This window comes from Plectropomus leopardus, chromosome 1, assembly GCF_026936395.1.
Source record: "Plectropomus leopardus strain MGB_pleo_1.0 chromosome 1, ASM2693639v1, whole genome shotgun sequence".
In the NCBI taxonomy this organism is placed as follows: Eukaryota; Metazoa; Chordata; class Actinopteri; order Perciformes; family Serranidae; genus Plectropomus; species Plectropomus leopardus.
Window position 1 is genome coordinate 33,676,248 of NC_142176.1, and position 26,761 is coordinate 33,703,008.

The 26,761-nt window shown below is 44.8% G+C and overlaps 1 protein-coding gene across 1 annotated transcript in view; it reads right to left on the reverse strand.

Moving 5' to 3' along the window:
- nkd1 (NKD inhibitor of WNT signaling pathway 1) overlaps positions 1-8,015 on the reverse strand; it is a 41,867-nt gene extending 33,852 nt beyond the window's left edge. The window contains exons 1-3 of the mRNA XM_042488460.2: positions 7,775-8,015; positions 7,638-7,670; positions 7,279-7,418 (exon numbers count right to left, since the gene is read on the reverse strand). Of these exons, the coding sequence (XP_042344394.1) occupies positions 7,279-7,418; positions 7,638-7,670; positions 7,775-7,799 (198 nt within the window). The 5' untranslated portion in view covers positions 7,800-8,015. The remainder of the gene's footprint in view (positions 1-7,278; positions 7,419-7,637; positions 7,671-7,774) is intronic.
- Positions 8,016-26,761: the final 18,746 nt, after the last annotated feature.

Genomic DNA, 26,761 nt, shown 5'->3' on the forward strand with positions numbered 1-26,761 from the left:
GGATAAACCTGATCAAATGTCTACATGCCACTAGGGCTTTGCCTTACTCTAAACCACTGTCATTCTTTCACAGAAAACCTTTCCAGAAGGCGCCATTCACAGAAACCGAAAGTTATCCGCCTGGCTTTGTCACACGGGAGAATCTCCTCCAGCTTTTAGTAAATCTATGTGACATACGATGCCGGATGTGACATTAAAGCCACCTGCATGTCTTTCGAACCTCCCAGTCCCCAAGCTACATTGACGTCAGCCCAAGACTTCCACCCCATCTTCTCATGGGAAAATTTTTTTAAAAATCACAGAGCCCCTCTATGGCCAGGTGCTACCCCTCCTCCCCATAGGCTAAGGCTTTTCTTCTCTTTAGAGTGTGGCTCCAAACTTTTCTCCCAGCCTCTTCAAAGAGCAACAACAGGCCCTTGGTCCCTCGGGAGCACAGAGGGGGTAGAGCCCGGTGGGAGAGGGGCATACGTCACACAGCACGCACAAGAGGCCAGCCGGTGGGAAAAGAAAACGCACAGGGAGAGGATAGAAAGAAGGAGAGAAAGAGGAAGAGGAGTCTGCATTTGAAAGGTGCTTTCAGCTTCTAGACAAGGGCCCTTGCTTTGTGGAAACGACAAGGAGAGAAAAAGCACAACAGTTGAAGCGAAAGACGAAGGGGGCGCAAAACCTGCCATGTCTTTTATCAGACTCGGAGGCTGAGGGAATGCGTTTAAAAGCTTTAGGCCTACTTCCAAAAAAACCTTTATACTTAAAAAAAAAAAAAAAATCAAAGGGCTGGCAGCCAACTGCGAGACAAGGGGGTTGGGGGCAGAAGTTTCACTGTGATTCACTTTTGAGTTGCATTCTGTCGTCAGACGTACCTTCGCTTTTTGTCTGCACTTCCATACAAGTTGATGGGAGCTCTGTTTAAAAAAAATATAAGCTTTGGAATTGTAAGAGCAGCAGCTTGGGAAGACTGGAGGTGGCTTTTACTACAGAGAGGCGAGGGCCTCGGAGAAGAGGAGGAGCCATCAGTGTCACTAAAAACACCTCCCTGCATGGCCCACTTCAAATGCAGTCTCATTTCATCAGCCACAACCATCACAGGGCCACAGGGTAAACGCAAGAAACAGATGGAAGCTAGGAGGGGAGAGAGGAGGAGAAGGGAGAATTAGCAGAGGGGGAGGGGAATTTTAAGAATAGGAGGGGGTGACTTTGTGAAGAATAATCATTAAAATAGATCATTTTTGAAGTTAAGGCTTTGGTAAATCAGAGACGTTTTATAGGGGATGGTTTTTTGGGGACAGTTTTATTTTGTGTGGTTAATTTGCACGTCAATATTATTCACACCGTTGTTTTTGTCATGAGTGCTTTCACACAGTGTGAATATTTCGTGCCTAAAAAGCATCATAATTACTTCCAAGACAATGTTGAATATTATCTGAGTATTTGTACCACAGATAAAGGAATAAATCAATCACATTGCGAATAAAAGTGCCGTAGTCCGAACCAAGACTGCAAACTTTATTACTCCTTTCAACCTTGACATAGGCAGCACATACCAGATCCACTAATTCCATTCTTACCTTTAACAATAAAAGCCCTATACTGCATAACTGTTTACCAGAGGGAACTTAAACTTACTCTGAGCATTTCACTTGAAGGCAATTCAATAAAAAAGCTTATAGTTGCTAAGGCTATACAACAACTTACCTCAAACAGACTGCCAGAAGCTGCTCTGAGCCAATAGGATCCCGGTAGTCGTCACAAATCAAATCGCTGCTGACAAATCTATTCTCATCAAAACCTTTTTATTGAACAGCTGTTGCAACTGTCGCAAATGAGCATCACTGCTGGTATGAATAGTTTTGATGCAACGAGTATCACAAATTTTTGTGCCGTTTATTTGTCACGCCCCCAGTGTGTAAAGGTCTTGACTCTAGACATGCTACAAACAAAATGGAGTTCTTTCATGTGATGCCAAGAGAAGCAACCTAATAAGCTGTCCAACAGAAATTTGAACTTCGGAGACATAAATTGCAAAAATCTTCTGCCCTATCACTGCCTTTGTCAGCAACATAATTCTACAGGGTGCACATAGCATATTAAATTTATGGTTAGGTGTAGACACCATGCTGTACACAGGGGAGAAAGCGTGCCAAGGCTCACATGACCTGGATCTCATGTGTTGAGAGCCACAGATCCACCTGCCCACTCCACTCACTCAGTGTCTGCCAACCTCAAACAGACTTCATCTGACATCTGACAGCAGATGAGCGGGTGCAGAGTCGGCATGGAAATGTAATTAAACTCTCAAGTGCATCTTTATGTCTCGATCTATCTGTGCACACTGCAAATTCAATTTAAAACCATTAATGTAGACAAACTGCTAATGTGTGCAGCGCTTCAAAACAACGTGGCATTGCTCCTACAGGGAATATGTTTTGGAAAAGATCAGATCAAAAGAATTCCAAGCGTGGACTCCCTACTGTTGACACCCGACCCACATTCTCCTGGACCCTGGTTCAGCTGGGAGGGGGCCTCAAAGAACAGCGGCTATAAATAACTATCTCACCAGGTATTCTATACAATAAAGACAGCTTTTAAAGCTAAGAGAGTTGACTCACATTCTCTCACAGAAGAGGTTAGCTTCTGTTTTTATCTGAAAGCACAGAGGGGTCAAGCTTTTAAACTTCTCACAAAGCATTAAGACATCTAATACAGTTGAAGCATGTGATTTGTGGAACATTTTCTTTATAGAAGGCATAGAAAAAAAGGATTATTTCAAGATTTGGGATTATTTTGATAATAAACAATCTTTAGAGTGCTCACGAAAAATTGAATTCATAATGCTTTGGAAATGTTGGGACATCATGACATTTGTGTAACATCTCCTCAACTCTCATTCAACTCTAATGCGAACAGAAGTGGCAAAATTAACAAATAGAGCATCAACTTACAATGCTCCGAAACATTTAAATGTTATAATCATAATATCTGTTCACAGCACACAGGCCAAATATAAAAATTACCAGTATAAGGTTGGATTTTTTTTTTTTACTTTAGGAAAAGCTACTAATAGCTACTGAAAGGTAAGGCTTCTTGCACAGATCAGTGGTATTAAAGCTAGGGCTGACATCTTCTGGTGGGCTGGTTGATTGATTGGTCAATATGCTCTTTTCCTAACAAATTCTCACTGGTCATGCAATTGCTGGTGTCACTTTTAGGCTACATCCACGTCTCCGTTTTAAATGTAAGACGAAGTCGTTAAACGAAAATGATCCCCGTCCATAGGAGCGTTTTAGCACCGTTGCAGCTCTTATCTCCATCCATACAACCAAGCCTGTGTAAACAGGAAACAGTGCTCTGGCAGTTGCCTCATTTGAAGACATCTTTTGATAGCGAGCAGCCATGTCTAAATAACGCAGGGTAGTTGAGGTATAGATACATACAGGCTAACGTAGCGTGTTTTCTTCCTGAAAATGGTCACATGACTTGGGCGTGACCAATCAGAGAAGGACCCGTCCTGGCTTGTACTGCCCAATCAGAAGCAAGTCAGACTGTTTTAGGGCTAAAACCCAGGATTAGTGAGCAGTACTGATGTGCCTTAAATTTAAGACGGCCTAATGTGGATGTAGTCACTGGCCATGTGTCCAGCCAAGCTGAGAATGCTAGAGCAGTTTGGAGGCTCAGCTTTTTTTCATTGTTTTTGTTTTTTTTTAGCTGAGAGACTTTGGTTGCATCCAGTTGCTACTGTAAGGAATATCCACTGAAGTAAAAATGTCAGCATGAGCTGCAGTACTATGCCTCTTACTCTAGATGAAGGGAAGGCTTAAGTATTAAGGGAGAAAGGACTAACACGCCAGTGTATGTGAGCAGGAAGAATTTCTTCTTCATTGTTGTCATGCGGTTGGTCATTGTGGTATTTTTCCGCCCCTCCTCCACTGTGATTGGATGGTAAAGTGACAGTAACGAGCACAGTGTTTTACCAAGACCTGAACGTTTTATGTAACCAGAGAAAGTGCCCAACGTGCCGTGCTAAGCGCCTCATCACAATGTTGGCGTCTGTAGCACAGTGTAACTACATAACGCTACTATTGCAAAGAATTCAATAAATACTTTGTCCTCAGGAAAACACGCTTTCGCGGACACACAACACAACCGGGCAGAGTGCACTGTAGCATTAGTTGATCGACTGGTAAAAGAGTAGGTACATTTTCAGTTGACCAAGATTTTTTTTTGCTTGACCACAGCCCTAATTAAGCACAGATCTCGTAAACTCTCCCGTATCTGATTGATAATCAGATTGATGCGAACATTAACATTCAAGTTTCAGTGAGTATTTGTAGGGCCACAGAAACAGAAAGTCTCCCTTTGGCAATGCAGATGAGCAGCACACTAGCAGCAGAATCATCCCACTTCAGAATGAGCAGTTGGTGGCACCATGGTGAGAGGAAATGACAAAATGTATCCATATTCTAATGCTGCGTGTGAATAGACTCAAAATTGGATGTTTCAGAAATCAAAGTCTGAAGGCAAAAATTCTGGATATTTGATTGCTGCAATGTCAAAATCTCCATGTGTGAAAGATTTTTCTATGTTATATGCATTGCTTACTCAAACCATGACTTCATAAATGTGTAGAAATGTGCTCTGTAACAATCAAAATACAGAAAGCAAAAGGCAAACAAATTGTTTAAACTTGAAAATTAAATATTAAAGATTTTATAATCCCAAAACAAAAGAGGAAAGCACCCAAATACACACTGATGGTGGAAAAACCTTTCTTCTTTTATTCATTTTCCCTGTGAGCTATAAAAGCCATTAGGCACCCAGACTTGAATTATTTATACAAACTGAGCTCCACTACCTCCAAATTTTTCAAAAACACCCAGCCCTTTCAGCAGGGGCTCCTGTTCCATCCTGGGCCAAAACTTCACACACCACTGTTGTTGGGGAAAGCAGCGCATGGATATTTCCAGGAACAAAATAATGACTGTTTGTTTTTGTGGTAATAATGTATGGTAATTGCATGGTAATAATGTGGTCTTAAATGCTTAAACTGCCCAAAGCGTATGAAGCTCAACACATAAGCATCCCTGAAAATGGCATGGCTGCTCTGCTGCAGTGGCGTTCACATGCTCTAGAAAATAAACATAGTTTCAGGTGTTTCTCATAGAGGCAACGCAGAGCCTGCAGAGAATGGGATCCTGTTTCTATATGAAACTGTTTATTGTAGCTTTTGGCACATCAGGATAGCAACTTTGACACCATGTGGGTGCAACATGTACAGCCAGTCCCAGCGTCACAACACCCTGTACCACATTCAATCCCTCACAGGTCACGCTTCATTGACATTCAGAAAAAGATCATTCCCTTTCTCATCTCTAACCCACGGCTGTCCTTTAAGCAAAGCTATCACAAACACCTTGCAGCAGAAGACAAAACAATTGTGGACTTTGGCCCCAACTTAGGTGGGAATCAGTAATTCTGTCTCCTTAAACTTCCTCAAGTTTGATGTTTGCCTTCTCCACAGCAGCATGCAAATAAAACCTCATACCACAGTATGAATCCAATCCATCATGTGCAGTTGTGTCTTACTTGCATGATAACTTTAAATGCAAGATATAACATGACCTTTGCACAAGAACAGCTTCATGCTGTATGTCATAAAAAAAACAAAGGAAAGGGATAGATAAGTAAAAGTAAGATTGGCTGTTTATTTCACCATGCAGCTACATGTTAATGATGATAGGATTCCAGTTTTTTTAAGCTGCGAGCAACTAAAGGAACTGTCAAGAATTCTGAAAGGAATATCGTGTCACACAACATCACAACAGAAAACATGCTTTAATGAGTTAAAACGCAAGAGATCCTGGATTCTGGGCTGCATTTAATGAATAGATGCATTCCTGCTCAAAGTGTCTGGATCGTGGGTGGAGGAACTGATTTTCCTTTTTTTTTCTTGATGGGCTCCCAGTTCCTCAAACATGCTGCCTTTGAGGAAGGCCTCGCTAACCAAAGAGGCTTAAGGCTCCTCTGAAGCAATTCCAAAGGATTTCCCCACTTGACAACAACAGCACAGTGTTTACGGCAATGCCAAAATACAAAACAAGCATGACCTCCAACATTTCTCCCCAGCCTTTACAATCCACACTTGTCACCAGACTGTCACACTGCAATGCTTTCAACTCAGGATTGATGTATTGTTCACTAAAAAAAAACACCTCAGATCAGTGCATAGGATGGTACCTACATTTGTTTCCTATATGAGTGGATGAGAAGTCTACCAAAGGAGTGGTGACATTCATTTAGTCACAGTGAAACAGAAAAAACAAAGTAAGACTGTGTGTTTTGTGGTTCACTTGAAAAGGGTGCAAGCCTGAATGTGCGAATTTTGAAATTTAAGTACAGCACTGTGCACAAGTCTTGGGACCACCCTAAACTTTGTTATTTTAGCAAGGTTATAACAATCATATATTTTTCTCAGTAGTCTCTTTAATAAAATACAACCAGAACATACTGGAATTATGTATACAGTATTAAAAACAAATATATCAGAATAAAACAACTTCAAAAGGCTAAAGTTGCAAGTATTAAGTGCGACCATTTTCCACTTAGCATGTTGTGAACTCTCTTGGGCAGACAATGTGAGATTTACAATATAAATTGTATGGTCTATTTACACCAGGCTGCATTCAAGACGTGACCAAAGCTCAATATTGTTTGTTTGAGCTACCTTTTGTAATAGTTATATGAATCCATGTTTCACACTAAATTTTGACTTCTGGCTATCAGCCTTTTTGTGTGTATGTGTGTTTTAATGCAGTTTTCATATTATCTGTACTCTTTATTTCTCTTAATACAGAGACCAAGAAATACATCAATAGACATTCTAATTATTACTTTGCTAAAACACCAATTCTATGTCTTTTGCACAATCCTGTACACCACTGACTAGCAGAACTGCAAATACTTCACTGAGTGAAAACTGAAACATCTACCTCACTGCGCAGCAAACATGAAGATACCTTCGCCACCACTGTTCAATGTTTGTCCACCAACAAAGCTTCAACAAAGTTTGACAAGACTTTAAGTGACGAGTAAGACAGACATAACCTGGAGGCTAAGTGTAGCCTTATGTCAAACATAGGGTAAAAAGACTTGAAGCATGCAGTAGAAAAACACCGACAGTCATTTGAATGCGCACGAGCACCGCGAGGACACAGTTTAACAATCTCCTGTGAAGCCACTACTTCACCATAAATACGTGAACCTCGTGGACGGAGTCGTACTCACCCGTGTAGTCAAACCGCAGTTATTCTTGTGATGACAGTCCTGTTGCTCGAGGCGTGAGCTCGTGCAGTAGTATTTCTGCTTCACGAGCCAGTCGTCGATTCCCTTCCTCGCTAAACAGGCATTGACTACAAAACTGTCGCCTGAAACAAAGAAGCGCATTATTAGCAACTACAAAGTGTCATTTCCTCGCGCTACACTCGTGTTTTCCGTAAGCGGTCCATCTTCAAAGAGTCTCCGCTGTACCGCGGCTGCTCTAATGAGCTGAGAGCTCACTCTGAGAAACTGTTCTGCTGCTGTTCACAAACTGACCCAAACATGACACTTTATCACTAAAACGAGAGGAAAATAAGCGCGCTTACCTTCTGGACTCTCCCTCGGTTTACAAATAGCGGCTTCAGGGAAAGAAAGTCAGAAGACAATGAACAGTGTTACTCGAAAGTATCGCAGCAGCGGGAGAACTAAAGCAGTGATTTCTCTCAGGAATAAGAAGCCTTACCATGTTTCGAGTGCAGTTTACCCATTTCTATGCATCGAGTTGGAGTTGAAAACCATCCGAAGAATATAATCCAGAGAGGGGAAAGAAAGCAGCGATGATATCCAGACAGAGAAGCGTCCGTAGAGACCGAGAGCAGACTGCGCTCAGTACAGGACCGTACGACTGGAGAGCCAAACGAGCCTTTGATCCGGAGCGCCGCCGCTCACAAGACACACACAGGACAATTAACGACTTCCTGTCATCGCTTTCAGAATAAAAGACTTAATTGATGGGACACTGGCGCCACACAGTAAGAGAGATGTGGCTAATTATTATTAGGCGCATTATTATTCTTATTATTATGATTACTACACTCTCTCTCTCTCTCTCTCTCTCTCTATATATATATATATATATATATATATATATATATATATATATATATATATATATATATATATCATTACTATATTACTACAATAATAAATAAATATGACTTTAAGGGCACGGAGGCAGCTTGTTAGATTTTGAAGAGAAACCAAAATTTTCATAAAATTCACCACTTTATTCACACGTGATAGACCAAAAAGCGTAGGCTTAAAATACAAAAAAACGAGAAAAAACACATTGTTCACAGACCCTTCATTTTTGTTTTATTTGGAGGTTCTAATTTACTATAAACCTAGGACTAGGTGAAGTTAAACCATCGACTCAAACACCTGACCCCACCAGTCAGAAACAACCCCACCGAAGTCCATTTCTTGTAATTTTGACAATTTTTAGTTCCTATCTTTATTTTGAAAATGACTGTAATGACTTCCGGTCCTTTATTGGCTGGCTTGATGCAGCTCGTTCAGCTGTCTCTCTTCAAAGCGCAGATGAGGCAGATGAGGCGACTAAAACACCTTATGATTTAAACCTCACGCAAATAAGTGCATGTATGCATGTATATACACTCTCTTTTGTCAGTGGCCAAAGGTTGGGGGGGGTGGGGGTGTCCATGGTTTCCTGCAGGGGTCCCAGGACATTAACAGATTTGGGACCAACCACCTCAGCTCAAGTTCAAATCACAACATGCAATTTTTAACATTTTATTATATATTTACAAATCAAATGAGCAACATGTGTGGACTGATGAGTCATCTGTGATTAATGAAATTACCTATATCAAAGTTGTCCATTAGCGCTAAGATATTTTCCATAATTTAGAAAGAATAATAAAGCATGGCAGCATATTATTAAATGACTGTTTGGATCCTCTTTTGACCTAGAGTTGTCCATTTTAGTAATAAACGGCAACAGCAAAAATCCTCTCAGACGGGCTTCCTGAGGATAAAATCATTATGACACTGGGCCCTGCAGTCAGCGTGTGTCTGTCTGTTTGGGGTCTTTGACATGAGAATAAGGTTTAGGAATCACGGTCTCATTGGAGTGAGGCAGCAGATGAAAGCAGGCTAAGATTCTTTTGAAGTCTTCAATTATATAATAAAAGACAGAAGCCACTGTGCCATGTGTCATGCCACGCTGCTGGTGGCTCTCTGCTACAGTAATTCACGCACACACTGTGGGCATCATCCTGTGAGAAAGCACTGGTAAAGGGTCAGAAATTCTTCAGACAAACCACATCAGTGCAAAAACATAAATCAAGTATAAAAAATTGTGCATGCATTTTTTTGAGATCTTTTTTATGTGACTGTTGAATGATCCCAGAATAGCAATATTGTTCTTTTCAACTGAAATGCAGTGAGAACCAACCCTCAAAGAGAAATTATTCATGCCATGATTAGGAAAAACTGCATATTAAATAGGTATATTTCTTTACAAGAAAAAACACTGATCTAAGATATATCTGAGCCATCTGTTTCTGTGGCTATAAAAGGAAGACTAACTTTACAGATTCATGTGTTTCCTTGATCATTTACACTCAAAGAACTTTAATTTCACAGGTGTGTTAAATATGAAAATGAAATCTCGCCTACAGATAATAAAGGATATGCTGCAGCACTACCAGAGGGTTTTTGGTTAGTCTTTATAAAGTGTCATGTGTTGTCAGATTTCAAATGATCAAATCAATAACCCAAAATGAAAAAAAAAAATCCTTGAAGTGCAGTAATAAGATTTTAAAATACAACTGCACATGTTTCACATTACAGTGCAACAAATAAGCACATCTTCAAAAACAGCACACTTAAGCACATTTAAATAATACACTTAGCAACAAATTTCCATCAAAAGGTTTTCTGAGGGCTGTCAGCTGGAGCAGCTTGGTTGGTGTTTTTGTGTTATCAATCACGCTGCAAAAAACATGCCATGTTTTTCAAAATGCTGGATGTCTAATTTTAGATCAAAAACCCTCTCTTGTCATTTCTGTGTCATGGTGTATTTTTCCTTTTAAGTCTAAAAACAGCAGATTAAAATCTTAGGGGAGGCTTTGTTCAGTTTTAGGCCATAATCTCAAAACTCAACATCTGTGAAAGCAAACAGACTTGTTGAAGAGCTGCTTCAATGGCAAAATGGTTACCACATGGTTGGGTGGTATGGGCTTTAAAGTTTAAGTTTACAGGCTTGGTCTGGCATTTTTCCATGTTGGCATCATACACAGACAGCTGTTAAACTTCCGTTTAAGTCACAACAGGCAAACTGCCAATGCCAATCAAGCCCCCAGGAAGTGCACCAGGCTCTGATGCAAATTTTACATGGTGGCCAAAAGTGGAATTACACCGTCCGGGCCGGTTGTTCCACCCCTATTGACAAGGGGTGGAACAATACAGTCTGTAACTGGTTGGCTATTTTACAGTAAGGGCTATCATAACATTGGTTATTCATTTTCTATAGCATATGACCCAAAAATACATTTTTTGACTGTAACTGGGAAAGGGATGTCTGTAAATCAGTAAATCATTTTTCGGGAGTGTCAACACCCCCATGAAATGACTCATTTCAGTATCTAGATTTAAGTTATCCAGTTCGATAACATTTGGAAAGTCTAAAAAAGCCACAAGATTTAATTTTTCAGATACCTGCTTGGGCACACTCTGCCGTGCTTGGCTATCGTAAGTCTCTAGCGTGCATGCCTTATGGGACAGTAGATCTGGGTATTCTACACTGATTCTACACCTGGAAAAAGAGCTGTTTTGCTTCATGAGCAGCTCTCATAGGAATGAAATGGGACCCCGTCTCTATGGCTGTATCCTGACTTCCCATTATATATCCATGATGTCAGTGTGTGAGATTACTGCACATGGACGCAGGAAGCAGCGTGCTGAGATCCTGGAGCACCCCCTACTGACAAGGGGTGGAAGAACAGTCTGTAACTGGTTGGCTATTTTACCGTAAAGGCTATCATAACATTGGTTATACATTTGCAACAGCATATGATAGGGCGGCTGTCAGAATATATGTGACAAAAAAGTTATAAATAAATAATTCCCCCAGTGTGACATGAGGTCATCTGGTGAAAGGGTAACTGTCAGGTTAACTTGGAGAGAGATTTGTGGTTATGGGACCTAATCTATAGTGTGAACCAGCTGAGAAGAACAAAAAAATTCCAGGACAGTTTTGCACCTGCTTTTTAGATTCATTGAATATCTCTGACACAAGAGGCCTTCACCTTGGGGGCATAGCCTTCGGGATGGAGTTTTATGGCAAATAATGATGGCCAAAATGAGGAGTGGACGTATTATTTCTCAGGGTGCATGAGTGGTTTCAGCAAAGAGACAACTGGATGTCTGACACCACTCAAATTGAAATTTTAGAAATTTTGGCACAAGCAGTCCAGAGAGGAATTTTGTCTGATACGTAGGAGCGCACATGCTTTGAACTACCAGCTTATGGAACCACGCAAGTAAGTACATCTGAGCGGTTTTCCTACAGCTTCTGCATGTACAAACCCAATCATGTGCCCACATTTATACAGTGATGCACCCCTGAGGTAAAATGTGTTCCTGCATTGTTTCTGTAAAGGTTCAGTTCAGGATGTTCTCACTGTTTGTTCTGTTTCCTACAAAAAACAATGCACCAAAATTTGCACATATGCCTCGTAATCATGATCCAGTAACTCATGCATAACCCACATATTTTGGAACGCTATGATCATGTGACCAAAGCGTTGACAGTAGTAAAGTGTTTATAAGTGCTCCAATTGGAAGGCAGTTTGGGGTGGTGGATGGGTCACATAACATACAACTGTCTGCCCAGAACTTTCCCCAAAAGACCAATGTTTGGAACTTTGAGTCATTTTAAGGTAGTTCATCACCATGTCCACCCCCAAAAACCAAACCAGAGTAACTTTACATTAATTACATAACTGTACATTAAGGACAAAACGTCATTTGTAGGGCGCTAATTCATAAGCTATTATACGAACTGTTGTGTGAGCATTTTCAGGAAACCTGAGGATACCTTGCTCAGTTATGCTTTCTACTTGAATGGTTGCACAGTGATGCATAATTGCAACAAGGACACTCTTGGATCTTTTATAATCTGTGGAGGTTTCTTATTGCTGCAAACTGTTATTTGCTGCAAAGTGTTATTCTTCCAAACTTCAGGGGGCAGTGTATCATGCCTACAGCATGGTTCTTCTGTCCATCCACGTAGATAGAAAATGTCATGTGCACGCACAGGTGAAAACCCATCCAACAGGACACTCATGAAGTTCCACGTCTGATTGTGTGACATCACTTTGGCTGTGCAGGTACTTGCAACCCTTGTGGATGTGTTACATATAGAACAAGCTTGATTCTTCTTCTGTGGTATCCCGGTATCCCAAATAAAACTCCTTAAAGTGTTCCTGTCGCCTGTATTACCACTGCAGGAAAATCGACTAGTCAGTAAATGTAAGACAGTGTAAAGTTGCCCTGCTGGTGAGCCTCAGGCATTTGTGGTTCCCTCGGTCACTCGCCTAAAAGCAGAAAAAGGCAAAAGACTAAAAAGCAGAATCCATTAATGTGTTCCAGTGCCTTTGTGTACTACCTCGTTTGGTACTATCAGCAATTTCTAACCATATTAGAAACATATAGTAGAACACACATGTAGCAATGCTGAAAAATCTTGCAGCTCTTGTAGTCCAAATGCTGACTCCGTCCATTTTCGAGGAGGCAGATGTCAGTTGTGGCATAGCCTACAGTGCTGACAAGGAGCCTACACACAAACTGCAGGCTGTGCAACACCTTAACTTACAGGTATAAATCCAGTTTGAGTCTTTATAGAGTTTAATACACCAACTACTGGCAGAAGAAGTTCTATAAATTACTGCACATAGTTAAACAGCTAATAGCCAAAGGTGACATATGCAAATATTTCAGAGTTGGGATGATTTCTGGAGAAGTCAAGATCAAAAATGTAATCTAGCCCTGATTTTCAGGCATGGATTTTCACATCGCTGGGGATGTGACTGTACACTGGGCACATGTCTCTAATACTGCCCTCCAGTCGCATTTCTACTAAACAGTGGTTTCCGCATCCTGACTCTATCATCACATGTTGTACCAAGAGGAATCAGCCTCCCCTTTGAACTAGGCTGCCACAGACACACAGATGAGCTTGTTATTATAGCAACTCGCCTGAATTTGCTGGGAAAGAAGGCCTGTCCCTCTGACACACTTCCTGTCCTTTGAAGAGGCCAACGGAGAGATGGCTTTGCGGGCCCTATTTCCAAGCTTCGCCTTTGATGCCTGCGAGAGAGGAGGTGGCGGGGGTTTAAAGCTAGACTTCCATCTCATGGACGAGAGCCCCCCCCCCAAACCTCCAATCAATCCCCATTACCGTGGGATGCAATTATTTTAGCTTGACACTTCATCAAATCAGACAATAAATGAAGTAAATATTTGGCTCTTATTGAAGCATTTGTCAAATCCAGTAGAAATCTGTCCGCTGATTTCTGTTGCGTTTCTTCTTTTATGGTGGAAAAGCTTCACGGAACAAAAGCTAAATTCTTTAGACACCTGCCTGATTGATGTTGGTATTTATTGACCTGGGGGAGCTCCTACCTTGGTGGCCAACTCTGGCTCATTCCACCATAATGGGGGGCATTCACACGGCCAGATTCGGGGGGGATCTAATGGCTTGTCTGTGTTTATGTCCTTGTAACAATGTTAGGGGCCTGATGCCTGGAGAGCCCACCGGAGGGAATGCTGCCTGGTGGTGAGGAGGGGGATGTGAGGCATATAGCGGGAGAGAGGAGCAGCTGCTGGGCGCTTAAAGCTCAAACATGTGACTGTTGCCTTTATCTTGAGGAACAAAAGGGCATAGATGCTATAAAGGGCAGAAGACAATCGTGACTGAAGTACAGTGTTGATTCCTGCAGCGGTGGTGACTCAGCCCATTGTGGTGGCCCAGCGTGTGATGTGTCAGGCAAAGGGTCTGCAGGGAGGGAGAGACAGCCTGGCATGCGTTTTCCATTCTGCATACTGGGAGCAATGGAAATAACCTGGATTTACGGCTGGACACATTGATGTACTTTTGAGCTTTAACATTAACACTTTCTAAGTTGCTAAGTTGAATAAAATTCAATTTCAAAGCAGATGCGACCAAATATTACAGAAAACATCTCTGATGTATTTATTTAGCCTACACAGATTGACTAATAGGCAGCAGCTCCATCTGTTGAGAGCATTTGATGCCCCATAAGATCATTTAATGTCATTTTATATGGCAGTGACAAGAAAAATAGGCAGGCACAAACAACATGGTGTAAAAATTTTAAATTGGAAATGTTATTTATTTATTTTGTAAATGCATGTAATTAAGATGACAAGTCAAAGTCATGGCTTGTGTATGTTTAAATAGTTAACAAAGTGTAGTTGTCAAACATAAAGTCATGAACTCAATCTGCAGTTCAAAGAGTTTTAAGCGTTTTTTATACAGAGATCACAGTCACTTATTTGTGCCCCTTTGCATTTTTACACAGAACCAAGCGATGGCAGCGCCAGTGTTTAATTTTAGACAGCATGCTGGCATCGCAGAACCAAAAGAGGTGTGACAGGCCTGACGTCTAACACAACAGCATCAGCCTCTGATATACAACATACACATCTGCAGCACTTTATGAACAATAATAATGGCATGAACAATAAAAATTGTTTACTTTCTCTGTTATATGGCTGCTTATAAGGAGCTCCACAATCTCATAATTTTTCCAATGTGCGGACATTTACGCTTTCTTCCTCAGCTAACAGCTGCTTTTTAATCTCCTGCGGTAGTTGGCACACATAACTCAAAAAACATGATACACACATAAACACATAATCGTCAAAAAATTACATCCGTCCTGCCTACGATCCCGTCCTGTAGGTTGTTTATACAGAGACTGTTTCTGCAGTGTTATTACGTCCTATGGAGGCTTAAAGGTGAGACAACTCTGTCCTCACATTCTGCTGTTACATCATATACAGAACAGCAAGGCTGCATAATATTCCCACCTCGAACAGGGAATGTAAAACTGGCTACAGTAACACTTCTTAGCTTGTTTTGGTCTTAATTTGGTAAGTCATATTAACACAAAAAGTAATTAAGCTCCACAAAATTACATTGAAGGTGAGACCTCATTATGCAAACATCAGTTTTAAAGATGTTGCAGATGACATAAGTCCCAATATGATTTTTAAAATAAGACTGCTGATCCCAAATTTTACAATATTGGTTTGTAGTGTAAAATAGGGGAAACCTCAGCATCACACTTAAAAATTCCTTTTTATCTCAACAGCTGCAAAACACTCAGAGCCTTAAGCCTGACATTTCTTTTTTTGCAAAAATGTGTCTACAGTAAAACTGAGGCAAGCGAATGATGTGCGGTACATAAACACACACTTGTGCAGACTTTCAGGCGCACCACTGAACGACTGTTAATTTTCTAACGTCCAAAACTCTCCAAATTTAGGCCTGTATAATCAATACTTTCTGCTTCTGTACTTCTCTTTACTATCTGCACTCGGCACTGGCTGCTTTTTTTGAAGCGGTGGGGGTGTAGCCCCATCCAGAACGAGGACACAATTAGTGTATTCAGCCGAAAACAGTGGGGTTCCCCCTTTGATGTGGGGATCAAATGAAGGAGCTGTGTGTTTTTGTCCAAAATGACAGGCTTGCCAGGTTTACTAATGGGTAGCTAATAGAAAGAGAGGTTTATGATGCTCATTAATTACACAGTCTGTCATGTGTTGGAAGGGTAGAATAGAGGAGATAGGGAGAAAAGAAAAAGAGAGTGGGGTGCAGCAGAGGAAGCAGAGAGAGGAGAATGGGGGTGGGGGTGAAAAGAGGGATGGGTGTACTCTGAAAGGGGGGAAATTGGAAATGAGAGGAGTGAAAGAGCAAGGGCAAGTAGAAGATCCCCTAAGAGATCCGCACAAAACCTGCGTTGATGGAAAGCGCGCGAGAGAGAGAGAAGCTGTAGCAGAGGAAGACGAAGAGAAAGAAAGGAACAGGAGGAGATAAAATAATCCTTTCCCAAGATAAGAGCAGCCACCAAGACAGGAGCTTCAAAGAGCAGGAGACACTCTCATGGGAGCATGCCATAAACCTTTTCCTCATCTTCAGAGGAAAATTCAGTCCCTGATCCAAACACGCCCCAGCTCTCAGCACCCACCACCCCGCAGGTGTCCGAGCCCCGGCGACTCCTGGGGTGGCGTGCACACTTCCAAGCAACGCTGCCTTTGAACTGCTCGGACTCACGTGGAGTGGCGATGGTGATCTGCACATAAGGTGCAAATGTGAATAGTTAATGAAGAGAGAAGAGAAAAAAAATCAGAGCCTGTCACTCCCACCACAGGGAAGACTAGTGATCTCTGCTATCAGCTTCAACCAGTGCAACTCCTGTGAACCCTCTGTAGATGCAGTTTGTCATTTCAAGCTGAGCCGCTAACAATGCCCTTGCCAACAGTAGCCTATCCTTTGTGACAGAGTCGAGGTGTGACTTGTGGGATGATGCTAGTGGATGTAACGGTGAGTTTAGGGTAAACGAGACTGTCATTAACACTGAGCACGTCCAGTGACCTGTGAGAGACCGCGCTGCTCTCGTCCCCACAGGGCCGGGCACCAGTGGGGCCACTCAGCCAGACAAGGTTTATTTAGCTAAGCTCGGAGTCTCCCACACATAGAGGCCCACACCACCATGGAATTCATTATCCTGGGCCGTTAACGGGCCGCTGGTGTTTTGAATAGTTTCAGCAGGCTTTGAAATTGCACTCTCTGCTTGGGTTCAATCGCAGAGGCCACGATCGAATTGCACTGAGTGTTATATCATCTTCAGGGCATTCGGCTTGAGACGTGAGGCTGAGGTCCACACAGGAAAACAATGGCAGGCTAATACCCAAATATTTAGCAGCACTTTCCACAGCGAGGAGGTCTGTTTCGGAATAACATGGCTATGGCTTGGCACAGTCAGCCTCTGGGCTCTTGTTGCAGAAAGACTTCCTGTCCACAGACCTGTGAACTTTCACCTACAGATCTACAGGGAAACAGGCAGCATAATTTATCTCTTTTTGGGCGGAGAACGGAAATCTAAACACATAACTCTGCTGATAGAAGCCAATAAGTACCACAACCCCACCGATTTGATCGGATTGCCTTGTAACAGCTGAACACTGAGGATGTCATCAGATTTGATATATGACACCTACGAGCCCTGACACACCAAGCCAACAGTTGATTGTCGGTCAGTGTTGGGCCGTCACTGAGTGTCTGTCACCCAAGTTCTTGAGGTGTGTCCTGCACTGTTCGCATTAGTTAGACCTTGTTGGCTTTTTTTCCAGGGGGATTCAACATGTTGAAAAAACTTGTTATATTAGGGGAGATACATTTTTTAACCACTGAACTTTTTAATGGGTCTTTATTTCCTCGCATGCAGGTGCAAAACGCACATGCTAAGTGGCAATTGGTGGAGGTCTTTGCGGTTCGTTCAAGTGCAACATTTTGGCCGAGACAAAGACGACATGAGGTGACGCAACAGCTGGCCTTCGTCGCCACTAGTTTTGATATCGGTTTGGTGTGTTTGGGCCTTACAAGTTAGTCCCTTATTGGGAAGCGTTTAACACAGTCCTTATTGTAAAAGAGGGTACCTCATTGAAATGTAGAAGCAAAGTTGAAGCCACTAAGGTCATCTATCTTATCTTTGCAAAGGTTGTAAACTCTGCAGACATTTTTAGAATTGGTTATTAGTTCTGCACTTTCACACTGAGGAAAAACTGCTGTGTAACTGGAACAAAATAGGAAATTTCAAAACAGGTGAATTGATATAGCAGCATCAGTGTAACCTGCATGGAGGACACTGTTGGGCTTCTATAATTACTGGAGCTATCAAATAAGACTTTAATGCTACATCCACAGTAATACATTTTCATTACACGCAATCGTCAAAGCATTGTTTCAGAAATCTATGTCCATACAAGCATGTCTGAAAATGCATTTTACATGACCATTCACATACTATGGGCATGTTCTTGCCAGTGTTAACAGAAGGCCAATTGTCTACAGTTGGTTGCTTTGTCAAAAAAAAAAAAATCCTAAGGAGATGGATAAAAGTAAGATAAGATATTTTTGGGTGTTTGGATCAACAACAAGGTGGAACTGTTAATAATAGTACCACATGACTATGAGGTGGTCAAGGTGGCAGAAAAATAACAGACTGAGAGTCATTGCAAAGAAAATAAGGGAAAATATTAGAACAGTACAGGGAGCATTATCCATCATCAGAGGATGCAACATGAAAGGAGTAACCACAAAAGAGGGATGAAATCACAAAATTTATTTTTTGACACCTCATGACTGTATAATAAAGATGGACAACATGACAGCTCCCCAAAAGTGAAGCCTTAACATTTTAGTTGCCTGCTTCTGGCTGACGAATAGGTCATAAACCCCGCCTCCCCAATGTAAGCAGGTAAAACATGAGCCAAACTACAAACTCAAACTACACATCAAATACATTTGTTTCAAAGATGGTTTCTGTAATTTTAGGTAGCTCTTATCATGCTGATGTTTTTAAAGGAGACTGCTTTTCTTTTAAGTTTGGTTTCAATTAGTTATTTGATGCTATAAAAGGAGAGTTTGGCATCTTGGTTCACAGTTGCGTGTGCCACTTTGTGTGCTTTCTATTAATAACACTACTTGCAAGTGGTTGTACGGTTGTACGGGCAGGAACGGGAGACAGCAAAGATAATGTGTTAATGTGCAGATTCTGGCTCCAAATGACATCACCAGTGCAAGATGGCAGCAGCCGTATCCGGGATATTTTTTTTTTTCACCTTTGTACAGTAGGAGGAAATGAAGATATGTTGTCCATCTTTATATAGTCCATGGACTTGACTGATAAGACCCCATCGGGAAGGAAAACCCATCGTTTCACCTGTTCAGACTTAAACTCAGCCCAAGCATTTTCAAATAAAAACAGGGTCAGCAGTGTTTTCAAAGTCTCAGTTTTAGGGGGGATGCTAGGTGTAAACACAGCAATAGCTATACATTTTAAAACAAAAACCAAAGCCTGGATGTCCCCTTAGGCAACAGGCCAACAACATAAGTGGACAAAAAGATACCTTGGAGGTTCATCCAGCTTTAAAATTGATGAAAATAGATTGGTTTCATGTGTCTTGTATATTCACTAATTAAGTAGTTCATCCTTGGGAGGAACACGATATTAAAGATACGAGAATTTATTTGATGAATTCATACAGCGTTATTCTTGCATGAATGAATATAATACTGCACATTACACAACAACGCAGGGTCACACTGAGAGATGATCGGGTACATTTAAAGTCTAATGCTTTCAGTGATCTTGCTCAACTGAAAAATAAAACATCATATGGAGCACTTTCTGAGCAGAACTCTTCCAAAGAACATTTCACAACATACTGTTTTGACGTTGTTCCTTTTATGTGTTTACTTTTAAAAAAATCTTGTAAAGCATATCATTTAACCAGACAAAAGCTACAGAGGGCTGTCAGCAGAAACAGGCATGCCTCAAGCTGCATTGTAAAGCAAGTACTTAAAATAATTTTTTCCACAACAATAAAACATTTCTGAGTTGGCTCATAGCCACCCCCACAGAATTCTGCCTGTAGCTGCTTGGCAAGAAAGCAGTGAGGACATTTCAGAAGAAAAGCAGTAAAAGCAACACTAATTCTCTACTGGCTGCTTTTTACCTCTATAAAATGTTTCAACGACTGTGTGTTACAATGAACAAATAACTAATAAAGCATATTGATTCCTTTTATAGCACTATTTCTGGCACATGCCAAACTAGGCTCAGTGCCAGCCTCAACACTTGAATACGTTTCATCTGTAACGACAGAGCAAAGATTGCAAGTTTTCATCTCAAGCAGAATTCTTACTTTCAAAACAACTGTCATGGTTTCGATCACTTCTGTGCAGACCGAAAGGAATGAAATAACAATAGCAAGCATTGGCTTTTTTTTCCTATTACATTCACTGTATGGATCCTGTGATTGCACTGGACAGCTCCATGAATTTGTGTAACTCAATAAATATGATATTGGGTTGTGCTATAGAAACAATAAGTAAACGGTACTCAGCAATTAGCTTCAAAGCTAAAACACAGTTTAATATTTCAGTCTACTGCTCTGTGAAGCTTCAGAGTTAAATGCTAGCATCAGCATGGCCATATGCTTACAATGATGTTGAAGGTTACCAGGTATAATGTTTACCACGTTCATATCATTTGATAATCTGCACTGTACACAAACTACAGCTGGGGATAATGGGAGTGTTATCTTCTAAAATACTTTGCAACATAGACTGTATAAAATAATGGATGTAACCTATTGGTTTGCAAATTGCCATATTGACGCCTCGGCTTTGGCATTCTCTCAGTCACCATCTTTTTTTTTTAAGGAAAAAGTGTATTTGGAGAAGATTGAGCTGTGGACGAGCGAGGGGTAGATCTGACAGATTGTTGAGTTGTATAAAAATTCGAACCACATACAATTGTCATGAAAGAGGAATTAAGCTATAGAGACCGAAATGTTTTTTTTTTATTGTTTGTTTGTTTGTTTTCTTGTACCAGGATGTAAACATGTTTATTTTTGCTTTAAAGTTGGACATTTTCACACGGTGTCACGATCCCTGCCTTCTCCTCCCTCCAGTATTTTTCCACTCACTCTCCCTCTGCTCACTCTACCTGCTGGCCACACCCACCTACTCTGCCTGCTCTGCTCTCTCACCTCACAGCTGCAGCTCATCAGTAATCAACCCAGGATATAAGCCTCCTCCACACACACACTCATCGCCAGATTGTTCTTCAGTGACATGCAAGACTTTCCAGCGTTTTCCTGTCTGATCTTCCAAAGCCGACCTGCCTGTCTCGACCTGCTCTCTTCGCCTGATCCCCGGAAACCTACCTGCCTTCTGTCCCAGACCACGTGTTCTGATTCAAGGCGTTCCTGATCTGCTCCGCTGGTAAAGACTTCCTCCGCCTGGCTCCCACGATTCTGCTGTTTAATCCCCACTGGTACCGCTGCATTCTCAGACTGCTCCTCTGGCTTGAAACCTCCGCCTGTCCCGACCACTCTTCCGCCATCTCCTCGGCGGTACCTCCACACGTGCTGTCAAGCCGTCGGACAACGGGTTCCTCCTCCTCACCCGCCGAGTGCAGTAAGCCGCCTCTTCGCGCCGTTCGCCCTCCATAGACTTTGTTTGGGGTTCCGACCGAAGAACGAACTTTGTGCCGAACTGCTTCTCCTTGCTGCCTGTTTTGATTTGTGCTGGGTTTAATAAGCGTCATTACCCTTCTCCAGTTTACGGTGTACTGCATCTGGTCCACAGCACCCGTTACAGTACAATCTGGCCAAACATGGACCCAGCAGATAACGCCTCTCCATTCCCGTCTTGCCAGCGTTGAGGGGATGCTACAGCAACATGAAGCTCAGCTCACCTCCAGCAGCTGAGGCATGTCTCGGCCGGCGCTGGAACAAGCGCTAACTCTGTTATAGCCACCCAAGTGCAGCAGATGGCTTCCTCACTGACTCCAGCACGCCGCCACCGGCTCCCGCCTCACCTGCTCCACCACAGATGCCAACGCCTGGTCCGGTATCCGAACCCCGGGTGGGGGTTCCAGAACGATACGCCGGGGATCCTGAGGGCTGTAATCCATTTTGACGAACTGTTCAATCCTGTTGCCCTGCAGCCCCAAACCTTCGCCACAGAGGGAGCCAGTCGCCTTCACCATAAACCACCTCACCGGCAGGGCATGCGTTTATGGGGGACAGCGGAGTGGGAGAGAGAGCACGCCCTGCTTGCGCCTCCTTCCAGACCTTCGGAGGAGCTACGAAAGGTTTGGACCCGTTCCAGCAGGACCTGGCGCCACTGGGGTCTCCTGAGCCAAAGACAGGGAACGGACGGTAGCCGACCGCCATAGACTTCAGAACCCGGGCCCGGCTGAGCGGTGATTGGGTGCAGCTCAGTGTGACGCTTCCTCAATGGGCTGGCCCATTACATTAAAGGCGAGTTGGTCTCGTTCGACCTTCCCAGTTCTTTGGATGGGCTCATTGAACTGACTTCAAGATTGGACAGGCGAATTCAGGCCAGAAAAGGGAGAGCAAGCGGTTGGAGGAACTGATCTTGGACCTCCATCCGTCGGAATGGGCCGCCTGCTACTCCTGGTCCTCATTCCGATGCCACCCCGGGAGCGGAGCCGATGCAGGTGGGTCGCACTGGTCTGTCCCCCGAGGAACGAGAGAGAAGGCGTCGAGGTAATCTTTGCCTCTACTGTGGCCAGGCCGGCCATTTTGTATCACGGTGTCCAGCAAAAGGGAGGGCTCAGCGGTAGGCGGGGCATCCTGCTGAGCCAATCACTGAACTCTGTCCCCAATCAAAGACCACTGTTTCACGTCCAGCTTCTGTTGGCAGAGGGGTCCACCCTCGCCACCTTTATAGACTCTGGAGCCGATGTTAATCTCGCCGATGAGGAACTTCAGCCCGGCAGCTGGAGATCGAGCTGGATCCTCTGTCCCGTCCCATTCCGGCCAGCGCATTAGACGGTCACCTCCTGGGAAGAGTCACCCACCAGACCACGCCCATCTCATGCTCCTGTCGGTCAGCACCTCGAGACCATCAGCTTTTTGTGTTGAGATCTCCTAACCTCCCCCTGATCCTTGGTTATCCCTGGCTGCGCCGTCATAATCCCACATTGACTGGTCCACGGGTCCATTTGAGTTGGAGCCCCTCCTGTCACCAGATCTGCCTTCAACAGACTGTCACGCCCTTGTCACCTGCCAGTTCCTGCTCTACTCCAGATCTCTCCAAGGTACCTCCTGAATATCATGACTTCCGGAGGTGTTCAACAAGACAAGGGACCCGCGTCACTGCCTCCACATCGACCCTCTGACTGCGCCATTGACCTCCTTCCCGGCTCTGTTCCGCCTAAAAGGGCGCCTTTACTCCCTGTCTGCACCTGAGAGGGAGGCGGCGGACATGTACATTGGGGACGCCCTGGCATCCGGCATCATTCGTCCCTCCTGGAGTCTCCCGCCGGTATGAGTTTCTTCGTTGGTAAAGGATGGTTCCCTGAGGCCCTGCATTGATTATCGGGGTCTTAATGACATCACCATCAAAAACCGCTACCCCCTGCCTCTCATTGCTTCAGCCTTTGAACTGCTCCAAGGGTCCACCATCTACACTAAACTGGATCTTGCGCCTACCACCTGGTCCGGGATCCGGGAGGGGGCGAATGGAAGGGCGCTTTCAACACGCCTACAGGACACTACGAATACTTGGTGATGCCTTTCGGGCTAACCAATGCTCCAGCCGTGTTCCAGGCCCTCATCAATGGCGTGCTCAGAGACTTGCTTAACAATCACGTGTTCGTGTACCTGGATGATATATTGATCTTCTCCGCTTTCGAAGCAAGAACACGTACACCACGTCCAGACTGTCCTGCTGGCCTGCTAAAGAACTCTCTCTTCGTCAAGGCAGAGAAATGCACGAGTTCCATGCCTCATCTGTATCCTTCCTGGGCTACATCATCGGCCATAATCATATGGAGATGGACCCTGCCAAAGTTTCAGCGGTTACCTCATGGCCGTTCCTGACTCCATAAGCAGCTGCACGGCTTCCTGGGCTTCGCTAATTTCTACAGGCGATTCATCCGGGGTTACAGTGCGTGGCGGCGGCACCTCTCACGGCTCTCACCTCCTGCAAGATCCCTTCCGATGGTCCCCGGCAGCAGAGGAGGCGTTCCAACTCCTCAAACGGCCTTCAGTTAGGCCCCATCCTCCTGATCCCGGATCCTGAAAAGACAATTAGGTGGTAGGTGGATGCCTCCGATGTTGGGGTGGGGGCTGTCCTCTCTCAGCGCTCCGCTGAGGACCAGAAACTTCATCCCTGTGCCTTCTTCTCTCGGCGCCTTTCTCCAGCTGAGAGAAACTATGATATTAGCAACCCATGAACTGTTGGCGGTTAAATTGGCGTTGGAGGAATGGAGGCACTGGTTAGAAGGAACCAAAACCCCCTTCCTCGTCTGGACAGATCATAAAAACCTCGAGTACATCCGCTTAGCCAAGAGACTCAACTCCCGTCAAGCCCGGTGGGCCCTGTTTTTAAGATTCACATTCACCCTGTCATACCGACCTGGTTCCGCAACATCAAACCTGGCGGCTCTGTCCCGTCAGTTTCTGGTTGGGGAAGAGGACTCCTCCAACCAGGACAGTATAGTTCCTGCCTCTCGTCTCCTGGCCGCCCTCACCTGGGAGATTGAGGAGCAGGTTAAGGCAGCAGTGGAGGATCAGCCGGGCCCCAGCTCATGCCCTCCGAACCGACTCTTCGTCCTCAAGGACTAAGATCCGAGGTCCTACAGTGGAGCTCACAGTTCTCGTCTCTCCTGTCATCCAGGAATCGCCCGGACCAAGGAGGTGGTGCATGGCCCGGTTTGGTGGGCCACCATGGACGAAGACATCACTGGCTTTGTCAGCGCCTGCCCAGTCTGCAGCCAAAACAAGACTCCCGGGGGCTCCTGCGGATATCTTCAGCCACTACTGCCAGTACCTCATCGCCCCTGGTCCCACATCTCCTTGGACTTTGTAACCCGGTCTGCCACTGTCAGAGGCAACACCACAATCCTGACAGTGGTAGATCGGTTCAGTAAGATGGCTCACGCCGTTCTGCCACTGCCCAAACTCCCATCTGCCATAGAGACTGCTTAGTTGCTCCTGGAGCATGTGTTCCGACTCCATGGCCTTCCTTTTGATGTGGTCTCGGACCGGTGTCCTCAGTTCACCTCATCATTTTGGAGAATTCTGCCGTCTCCTGGGTGCTTCCACCAGCCTGTCCTCCGGGTACCATCCTCAGTCAGCGGTCAGACAGAGGAAGAACCAGCAGATGGAGGGTACTGCCGATGTATGGCTTCTAAACACCCTGCCTCCTGGTCCTCACAACTGTTGTGGGTGGAATAAGCTCACAACACTCACCAGCACTCAGTTTACTGGCCTGTCCCCATTTCAGTGTGCTTATGGGTTTCAACCCCTGTTCCCAGACCAAGAAAAAGAGACTGCCTATCCTTCGATTGGAGGCCTTCATCCGTCGCTGTCGTCAGACTTGGACCCAGGCCAGGTCCGCACTGCTGGGGTCCATGAAAGATAACAGCTGCAGCTGCTAACGTCACCGTTCCCGAGCCCCCGTCTACCAGGTGGGGCAGAAGGTATATGGCTGTCGACCAGGACCTTCCCCTGCGGGGAGGACTCCAAGAAATTGGCCCCAAGTTAGGTCGGACCGTTCCCCATCGACAAGGTGATCAACCCGGTGGCGGTCCGCCTTCGACTGCCCCGAACCATGCGGTCCACCCCACCTTTCACGTCTCACGACTCAAGCCATTCGAGAGAGCCCTCTGCAACCTCCGTCCCGACCTCCTCCTCCTCCCGCATCGCCGATGGGACCCCGGCCTATCCACGGTGCGCCGCCTGCTCGCTCTCGCCGTGGGAGGGGCCTTCAATACCTCGTTGATTGGGAGAGTGCGGTCCGGAGGAGCGGTCCTGGGTCCCGCGCCAGATCCTGGATGGCGACCTGCGTGGCGGAGTTCCATCGGCGGCATCCCGACCAACCCCTCCGGACCCGCCTCGCTTGCGTGGGGATCCGGTTCTGCTTCCGTCCTGTTCCTGTGTCCACGCCGCCCGGGGACGACGTGGGTTCTGCCTCCAGAGTCGGTGGTGCCCTCTCGACGACGGGGAGTGTGTCTGGGGTCTCGAGGAGTTCAGACCCTCCTCCGGGCCCCGCCGCCCGCCCTGCTTCGGTGGAGCCTCGTTGTGGGACGTCATGGAGGCCGTCCCTTGGAGGTTCTGTCCACGATCCCTGCCTTCTCCTCCCTCCAGTATTTTTCCACTCCTCTCCCTCTGCTCACTCTACCTGCTGGCCACACCCACCTACTCTGCCTGCTCTGCTCTCTCACCTCACAGCTGCAGCTCATCAGTAATCAACCCAGGATATAAGCCTCCTCCACACACACACTCATCGCCAGATTGTTCTTCAGTGACATGCAAGACTTTCCAGCGTTTTCCTGTCTGATCTTCCAAAGCCGACCCTGCCTGTCCCCGACCTGCTCTCTTCGCCTGATCCCCGGAAAACCTACCTGCCTTCTGTCCCAGACCACGTGTTCTGATTCGGCGTTCCTGATCTGCTCCGCTGGTAAAGACTTCTCCGCCTGGCTCCAGCGATTCTGCTGTTTAATCCCCACTGGTACCGCTGCATTCTCGGACTGCTCCTCTGACTGAAACCTCCGCCTGTCCCCGACCACTCTTCCGCCATCTCCTCGGCGGTACCTCCACGTGCTGTCAAGCCGTCGGACAACGGGGTTTCCTCCTCACCCACGCCCGAGTGCAGTGGCAAACGTCTCTTCGCCGTTCGCCTCCATAGACTTTGTTTGGGTTCCGACCCGAAGAACGAACTTTGTGCGAGCTACTTCTCCTTGCTGCCTGTTTGATTTGTGCTGGGTTTAATAAACGTCATTACCAACTACTCCAGTTTACCGGTGTACTGCATCTGGGTCCACACAGCACCCGTTACACACGGGTGTTT